Genomic DNA, 9,930 nt, shown 5'->3' with positions numbered 1-9,930 from the left:
ACAATTTCTAACACCTTCTCATTCGTTTCCCGTTCAACACAGCTAATTATCTTCCTTTTCAGAAAGCCTCCAACTATTTTTCATCGTTTTTGCGTAATGTTCATGTTTCTGTTCCATAGAGTACATATTGGAATCAGTAAAATAAAATCTCAATATTTAATTGGAAGTTTGTTCAATACAAAGATTAGCTCATCTTGGTTGAAAATAAAAAAAATATCTGACGCCTTTGGAGTGTAAAAATAATATCGCAATTCATGATATTTCAGTAATTTGTGCCGTCTTGATTTTTTTTTTCATGCGTCTTTCCAATTTGGGAACCAGTGGAGTATTGAATGTTAATATATATATATAAAGAGATTACGAAACGTTGTAATTTATCTTATAAGTAGTGAAGTGTGGAAACCCATTTTAAAAAAATAAAGGTTATCGCCTATGTTGTACACTATCACCATACTTACACGAAGGTAAACTATATTACATTTAGGAACATACATTTTATTTCCTTTACTATTGGCGCATTGTAGAATTTATCCAGAGTAAAATTTACCCATGAAAAGCATAAGATTTCTGAAAAGCAAGACTTGCAAGACTCTTGCAGTAAGACCAAAACCAAGACCAAGACCAGGACCAAGACCACCCTGGTCTTGGTCTTGGTCTTGGTCTTGGTCTTGCATTTGCTCATCACTACATGGCTGCTCTGATGTTATTATTGTGCACTTGATACCAATAGCAAGAGATCTAGAGACGTCGAGTGTATGTTGGAGAATTTGTTAAAATAGGGTTGCCATATTTTAAAATTAGATAAGCAGGATTCTAAACCGTAAGTACTGACGTGAATTTGTGTATTACAAAGTACTGACCTGGGATCCTCCGGACCATTTTTAAGTAATTTCTTTGTTAAGCGACATTTCCAATGTACTTTCCTAACGAAACTAAAGCAAATTTAGTTTTTGCTTTTAATGTTTTATTAAGGTCAACAAATGTGAACCTCGAATTGTAAAGTAAGTATTACAGTAAGATATCTGTAATTGTAAGGATATTTATAAGGCAAGTTTTCCAAAAATGCAAGCGATGTATGGAAGATATTGTTCATACGGTTTTCTCTCTAAGAAACAAAATAATTTATATGAAGTCATGAAGTCATGAATAATTCGATCATGTTTGTCACAACATTCGCAAACGAATATTCATTCGTGTAGAACCTCCAGTACATTACATTAAAAACACATGAACTACACAAAGAAAACCACCGTGCATTAGAGCAAATCTTTTATTAGCAAACGGCTCTGCGCACGTACACTGGGCAAACAGCTCATAGCCTGAGCCTGAGCACGAATCCAAATTAAACTCAATCGCGATTCGCGATTGAGATTGACATAGGTATGTGGCGGTTTACGTTGAATATAATAACACTTTATCAACAAAGTCGTCTTAAATTTTTCTCCAATCCAAAAAATCGGGTGCTTTTTCGTGATTAAGAGATGTTTAAACGGGGGACGAATATAGGACCTGAAAATCGGGTGGTACCCGCTAAAATCGGGTAATATGGCAACCCTATGTTAAAAGTATAAAGTCCGTGTAACAACGTATTAATTGGATGGTAAGTTCCAGCACCTTTTCTTTCAGAAGAAAAATGCACTTATCTTAGGTACATTTCAATATTCCAGAATATAAAGCCATACAAACAAGCAACTATTGAAAATTTATTAAAATTTTTCTTTGTTATTTATTAACAGAAACAACGCACTAGTAGATTTACATTTGTACGTATTCTAATGATCAAATATTTTATTCACTAAATTGACATCAAATTGTAGCGATTTCCTAAATCAACAATATATGTCTCTAATGTGATAAGCATCTGAAACCGCCACCTCTGTAGTAAGGAATCAGGAATTTTATAGCAAATATAATTACAATCACTACAGCTGCAACCACTGCCAAAGTAACTGCAAGAGAAAAAACATCAAATATTATTTTCAAGCAAATGTATTTAGTCCTTACTTTCATAGAAACGAAAATACTAACAAGGGAATATTCCAATTTGGTGAATTCAATTGTTGAAAATGATCGCTAGAACTTGTTTTAGCACCAAAAGAAGCAGAGAAAAAGAGGATGTTTAGTGACAGACCGTATGCTCACAGTTTCTGGAACAGTCACTTTTGCATCCACACCGTAAGAAATGCAGTAGATTATCTGGCGCTGGTGGCAAAGTCGATGTCACTTGTACGTACTGTCCTTGTGGCACCTAATGTGAACAAGTGAGTTTTGCGTTTCAGGATCATATTTTCAAATGTTTTCACAATAACACTTTGAGAAAATGTCCTCTCACTTATTTCTTTGATTTTAGGAAATTTCCGTTGTATTAATTTAAACATATTTTTATTTTGTAGGAGAAGCGTTTATTGTAAAATTGTACGGCGGAAAATTAACAGATGGACTCGACAGGACAAGATTTAAGAAATATATCCAAACTATTACGAAAAAAACACCGAATTACATCATGAACCTCACAAGACTCCCTCCAAGCTCAGCTGCAGCGAGCCAGCATAGTTTTCGAATGTACCATCAGATACAAGAGTGGAAGGGAAATCACCCTTCGGCTGAGGAGTGAGAGGATACAAAATAGAGGCGGGACAGTACGTACCTGTGGCATCATCGACTTTGCCACCAGCACCAGTAAATCTACTGCATCTACTACGGTGTGGATGCAAAAGTGACTGCTCCAGAAATTGTGAGTTCCGAAAAGGAGGATTCCACTGCACATCAATGAGTGGAGAATGTGCGGTAGAATCATGCACAAATGAATTAGTATTAAATTCACTAGAACATGACGATTATATTTGTGATGATATTGAAGAAAATTCGAAACCATCTTCTAAACGATTTGTAACGTTAATTCTTTCGTCCCATAATTCCCTGATTATAAATGTTACATATTCCCTGATTCTAAATGTTTATGCAATACACAAGATTATCTGGAATAACTCAACATAGTTATGCACTTCAAAAATATATTATTAGCCTTCAACTTATATCTCGTTCGCCACATTAAAATATTATATATTCAGAGTTACAAGATAGTTCTTCGTTACATCTATATTCTTTTAGTTACCATAGCAACATTAAACAGATAAACAAATCGTCATAGCAACCAAATTAAGAAAATCTCTCGATAGGATACAACTATTTTAATTATTTCTTAATGTAATTTCTTCTTGTTCTTCTTCTTGATAGCTTGTGCCTTTTAAATAGCACCTTTTGTCCGTAAATAGAAATGATACTTAAAAGTACATAAGAAATATACATTATCGTTGTATAATGACTCCCGAATTATGGGACCCCTTTTCATTGATCATAATAAAAGAATGAATCCTGGACCGTTAGACATTTCGTATACAATAGTTACCTTAGCTTTTGAATAACCCTCGTATATATAAAAATTACAATTCATAACATAACATATTATTTTCATTTTATTTCAATATTAATTTTATATTTATTCCATAATCAATTTTATTTTAAGTCTATAAAATTACCGACGATAAGGAGATATTCAAAATGTGATACGTTTGTTGGTTATTTTTAGGTCCTAAATAGATTCTTTAATTCGATGCCATTTATACTCGTGAACAGCAAAGTCGATGTAAGTTAGGATACAATATAACATGTTTAATTTATTCCGGCATATTTAATATAAACTTGATATACAATATTTGCATTTAATGCATAGCTGTGATTGCATAAACTAATTGCAAAAACTAATTGAATATATTTTATCGGATGCCATAACTTTAGCTCAAGTTACATTACCAAAAGATTTGATTAAGTTACATTGAATAGCACAATCTTGATTACAGTCCTGTATGTTATTTACCTCACTAATTCTTTGGTTTCTATTTCGAAAATTTCCGCCACTTATGTAATTACTACGAAATCTGGGAGTTCGTGAGAAATTAGCTCGATTATTTACATTATTTCTAGAAACGGTACTATTATTATTTCTATTTCTTTTGAAGTTAGGTTCTGTTGTATTGTAGTTACGAGTAAATCTAACATTACCTCTTGTACTATGATTACAATCCTATCTAACATGTATATTTCGAACAGGAATATAGTTAGTTTGATTTCTATTACTATTACTTTGCAATCTAATCTCACTTTCATAATTGAACAATCATTATTAAATTATTGAAATTTATACATTGCGACGGCATCAATACTTGCTGAAGCTTAAACGGTAGTAATATTCTTAGTGATGCGATAATACGTGACTTTTGGATCAAAACGTCGATTCCTTATCTGGGCATCCCTGTTTGCTAACATAAAGTCATTGTCGAAGTTAACTAACAAAGCATTTTTAAAATCGGAATAGTTACGTAAAGTACCTCTAATTGCTTTGTACCATACAGAACAGGGTGGTAACAAAACGTGGAAAGACTTAAAGGAAATTGGCCTTACCTATGCCAATTAACTCATTCTTCCTCAAATTTCTCTAGAAACGTACTTGCTGGGATGTCTTCTGATCTGCCACTGAATTTAGTTAATGAACTTACTCCACTGAATTTCACCCGATCCTTATTATTACTAAAATGCCATAGATGTCGTTTTACGTGCGTGTGATTCCTGTGAGGTAACCTTCTTTCTCCATTCTCAGTATTTGAGATGGCGTCTTTCCTGTCAGAATAGGTTTCTGATGAATTGTTGTCTTCTTCGCAGTGTCTTAACTCGGGTCTCCTATATTCATCATGCACAACATTGAGGGCAGGATCAGGATTACAGTTGACTGCACTGATTTACTCTTTAATAGTATGGATCTCTTCCTGCAGTCTTCGAATTTGATTGGCATGTTCGTTGACTTGGGTTTCGACTACATCAACAGTACTTTTCACCAATGCAAAGCTTGGATGAAATAATAATAATCTGTTCCATCGTATTGTCAGTTACTTCTAATTTGTTATTTATTGTTCCAATCTGGAATCCAATTGATGTCCTATTTGTCGTGTCACTTGTTCCAATCTGGTGTCCAATTTGGAATCCATTTGTTGTCCTATTTGTTGAGCCACTTGTTCCAATCTAGTATCAAAGTTTTGTGTCACTCGTTCCAACTTAGTATCCATCTGTTGTGACATGAAATTCATTGGTTCTCTTAGCTGTTGTAAAAGTTTAATTGCATCTGTTGAAGTTTCACTTCCAGGAATATCTCCAAGGTTCACGGTTCCGGCACCATATAATATGTAACGTTAATTCTTTCGTCAGCTACGTTACATATTCCCTGATTCTAAATGTTTATGCAATACACAAGATTATCTGGAATAACTCAACACAGTTATGCATTATTATCCTTCAACTCATATCCCATTCGCCACATTAAAATATTATACATTCAGAGTACACAAGATGTTTTTTTTTTCGTTACATCTATATTCTTTTAATTGCCATAGCAACGACATTAAACAGATGAACAAATCGTCATAGCAACCAAATTAAGAAAATCTCATGATAGGATACAAATATTTAAATTATTTCTTTATGTAATTTTTTCTTGTTCTTCTTCTCGATAGCTTGTGCCTTTTAAATAGCTTCTTTTGCCCGTAAATAGAAATTATACTTAAAAGTACATAAGAAATATACATTATCGTTGTAGATTGAGAAACATTAACGATTGAAACCGTAAAAAGGCAGTTGTAGAGACCTAGGTTATGTAATTTGTAATGTAATAAATGGTTTCTAAATTTTGATGAAATATATGTAACGTTGTTAAACAAAATTTTAAATATACCGGTATTATTTCATAAAATTAAAATGTTTAGTATTTACTCTTTTAAATACAAGGTCTGTATGATAAGTAATGAGACTCGCCGCGCCGCGGCGCGCGTGTCGCTGGAGCGGGTTTGTCGGTGATGGAGGATGTAGGGGGGGGGGTCCGAGCAAAGCAACGCACCGCGCGTCAGTTGGCTCCGAGCCTTAGTGGAGCGCGGACAAGCCTTGGACAAAGCCCTTGTGAATATTCTTGTCACGGCGGAAAATCAACAAACATGGAGGGTTCCATCGAACAGCGTTATGCGATCAAATTTTGCGTTCGCCTGGGGAAAACGGCTACTCAGACGCTTTCTCTCATCACGGAGGCCTACAAAGAGGAAGCCCTATCCAAAGCCCAGGTGTTTCGTTGGCACAGTGCGTTCCGGAACGGCCGGGAAAGCGTTGAGGATCTGGAGAGGGCTGGACGCCCGACAACAGTGACTACGGACGAAACTGTGGCAAAAGTGAGGGATCTCCTGAACTCAGACCGTCGATTATCGTTGAGATTGATTGCTGATGAACTCGATATGAACCACACAACAGTGCACAAGATTGTGACGGAACAATTGGGAATGAGAAAAATCTGTGCGAAACTGGTGCCGCGAGTGTTGACTGACGAACAAAAGCAACGACGTGTTGATTGTTGTCAGGAACTGTTGAACCTCATGAACAGTGACCCTAACTTTGAAGATGACGTCATAACAGGTGACGAGTCGTGGGTGTTCTAGTACGACCCTGAAACGAAACGTCAAAGCGCGGAGTGGCACACTCCTGCGTCCCCGCGCCCCAAGAAGGCCAGAATGTCGAAGTCAAAGGTGAAAACAATGTTGATTGTTTTTTTTGACAATGTGGGGGTGGTCCACAAGGAGTTTGTACCCCAAGGACAAGCCGTCAACGCCGCCTTCTACAAACAAGTCCTTGAGAGACTGCACAGGAGCGTCAAGCGGAAAAGACCGGCGATCGCTAGCCGGTGGAAGTTGCATCACGACAATGCCCCTGCCCACACCGCCTTCTTAGTGACCTCCTTTTTGACCCGGATTGGGGTGGAAGTCCTTCCACAACCACCCTACAGCCCAGATGTGAGCCCGGCCGACTTCTTCCTCTTCCCGAAGCTGAAGCCACGCTTGAAAGGAACCCGTTTTGCAGACGTCACAGCCATCCAAGCAGCCGTGACCACATTTCTAAAGGACATGCCGGCTGCTGACTTCCAGGGAGCGTTTGCAGCGTGGAAACATCGATTGCAGAAGTGCATCGACGCAAGAGGAGAGTACTTCGAAAGCTTTTAAGTCCCTGTACAGATCAGATCAATAAAACAATGTTTCCAGACCTGGTCTCATTACTTATCATACAAACCCTGTAGTAATATTGTTTGATAATATCATAATGTAAAACGCAGACTCTTTGCCATTACAAAGACAAGTAAATTAGCGATATCAATATTACTTTAAAATACTAAAAATATTTCGTTTTTAAACCTATGTATTTGATAGTTTCATACTAATCTGATTTGAAACAAATAAAATGAAACGGAATAAATTATTTTTTAAGATAATACCCGGCATATTTAAAAATGGCAGTAACACATAAAAACGATATTAACTGAAATCATTCGAATCATGTACCTTTAACTTGACACCAGAACGACGTTCGTATGTCAGTTCTTAGATGGGATATTATTATATAAACATAAATGAATGTGTTCTCGTGGCCGCCATATTATTGACGTCATTTCAGGTGGTTGCCCATGTGCTATTTTTGACTATTTTCTCAGGAGCAACAGTGGTTTAACCTCTTCACGGATATGGCATCAGATGATGCCACATATTTATCGGGAAAATAATCCGATTCTTTTTACGTAAAAGAGTGCAAACTGAAGTAAAAATAATATTCTGAAGCACTTGTTTTTATTTACCTTCAGTTCGCACTCTTCTTCGTGGAAAAAAATAGGATTATTTTTCCGATAAATATGTAGCATCATTTGATGCCATATCCGTGAAGAGGTTTAAAAATGTGTTAGAAGTTTGTTTTCCAAACGTGTTTCCGCCTTTAATTGTAAAAATATTCTCACATGTTTAGCGTAATCTAAGTGCTCAAAATTCAACACCTTGCGCTACAGAAAATGGACTAGTTCGCTTAATTGTTAATATACAGAAATAATATTGGTATCTTTAGAAAGATGAGATTCTTCTCTATAACGTTTATTTTGACATGTTTTTTCGTATATCTGATAGTTTCGTAGTAATCTACTATAAAACAAATAAAATGAAGCGTAGAAAATTAATTTTTAATATGATTACCGCCATATTTAAAAATGACACCTTTCTGATCTCTCTTTTCTTTTTTCTTCCCTTTGCTTTTGACCATGTCCAACAACGTTCTGCTACCTTTTCTATACACTTTGACCCCTTGCTTTCTTAACATATTCTTTAAAATCTCGGTATCTTCTCCTAACCCTATAATGCCTTTCCATACCCCCTCATTGTCCTCCCCACTTTTACCTTTCCCCGAGACCACAGATGCTTTAACGATATCCCGTTTACTATAACCATTCTCATAGAGCTGTCTTTTAAAGATTTCCACATTCTCTTCTACATTTTTGTTACAAATTTTGGAAATTCTTTCTAACATATTTCTTATGAAATTAACTTTTGTACTTCTATCTACATTACTTCTCTTATTACAACAAATACCAGCACTACATTCTTTTTGATACCATTGAGTCTTAATGCTCTTCCCTTCCTTACTCATTAAAATGTCAAGATAACATAATACACCTCCCTGCTCTGTCTCTAGTTCTAATTCTATTCCCTTCTCCTTATCTTCAATACTGCCAACGAACTCTATCAACTCTTCTTTTGATCCTTCCCATATCCCAAAACAATCATCAACGTATCTACATAAAAATCGAATCTTTTCTTTCCCCTTTTCTATCACATCCTTCTCCCACACATTCATAATGATATCAGACAATACCGGACTTATCTTAGATCCTATACTTAAACCATCCTTAATATTATATATGTCATTCTTAACTTTACAGAAACCAAACTCCCATATTAAGTTGAGGGCTTTCCTAACTTTCTCCCATTTCCAGCCTTTAACACATTCTCCCCCCATAACTCTCTTAATTGTATCAAGTATAGCACTTCTCTTTAGACTAGGGAACATGGCTTTAACATCTAAACTAAACAAAATACAATCATTATTAATTTCAGCATTACTGGTGTAGTTTATTACTTCTCTGTAGTCTTTAATTGCCAAAGTCTTTTGTCTGTCTCTTACCCACTCTAACACTGGTTTCAATTCACTTTCTAGCGGTTCCAAATAATTATTCCTACAGTCCATAACTGGCCTAAGCTTTACTTCCTTTTTGTGTATTTTTGGAAAACCCTTTAACACGGGCACTCTTCCATCTTCATTCATCCATTTCTTAAGTCCCTTCCTTTTACATTCTTCTTTTAATTCTTCTATAATTTCTTCTTTCTTCTTGTCAACTAATTCATATTGTCCATCCACCAAATCCTTCACCTTGTCCTCATACCACGTTTTATTCATTACCACTGTCGCCCCTCCTTTGTCAGCTCTCTCTACCACTATGTCCTTCCTTTTCCTAATGCTATCATATCCTCTTCTTTCTTCTTTTGTCAAATTCGAAGATCTTCTATGGATTTCTTTCTTTACCAAAACCATTGCCTTCCTTCTTAACCTATCTCTGTCCTCTTCTTCTTTAACTTCGTTCAACGCTTCTTCTACAGAATAGACTATGTCATCGACCCTGCTCGTTCCGTCTTTCACTTTAAATTTACAACCCAATGAAAGAAAAGATTTCTCTTCTTCTGACACTTGCACTTCCCCTATCACCACTACCCTTTCTTTGGTCTTCTCCTCACTTATGCCCAACGCTATTAATTTGTTTCTAAGTCTTTCTTCCACTTTGCCACTAAAACACATTTCCCATTCTCTTAAATATTGCACTAACCAGTCTCTTACAAAAATAGATGCCAAATCTACACATTCTACTTCCAATTTCTGTGTAAAAGCCTTACTCACGTTTAGAGTCTTCTTCAAACCAGCTGTCAGGCTCCTCACGTTCTCCATCTCTGTTCTCCTTATAAGCGTCCTTAACCT

The 9,930-nt window shown here is 36.0% G+C and overlaps 1 protein-coding gene across 2 annotated transcripts in view; it reads right to left on the bottom strand.

Moving 5' to 3' along the window:
* Window positions 1–1,722: 1,722 nt before the first annotated feature.
* LOC145667354 (apyrase-like) overlaps window positions 1,723–9,930 on the bottom strand; it is a 155,222-nt gene continuing 147,014 nt past the window's right edge. For both annotated transcript variants that reach the window (XM_081734909.1, XM_081734911.1), the window contains one exon: window positions 1,723–1,949. In XM_081734909.1, coding sequence (XP_081591035.1) covers window positions 1,846–1,949 — 104 coding nt within the window. In that variant the 3' untranslated portion in view covers window positions 1,723–1,845. The remainder of the gene's footprint in view (window positions 1,950–9,930) is intronic.

Source organism: Thermobia domestica, chromosome 1, assembly GCF_964235325.1.
Source record: "Thermobia domestica chromosome 1, izTheDome1.hap1.1, whole genome shotgun sequence".
In the NCBI taxonomy this organism is placed as follows: domain Eukaryota; kingdom Metazoa; phylum Arthropoda; class Insecta; order Zygentoma; family Lepismatidae; genus Thermobia; species Thermobia domestica.
The sequence above is the reverse complement of the archived record's forward strand: the minus strand, read 5'-3'. Positions and strand labels throughout refer to the sequence as shown.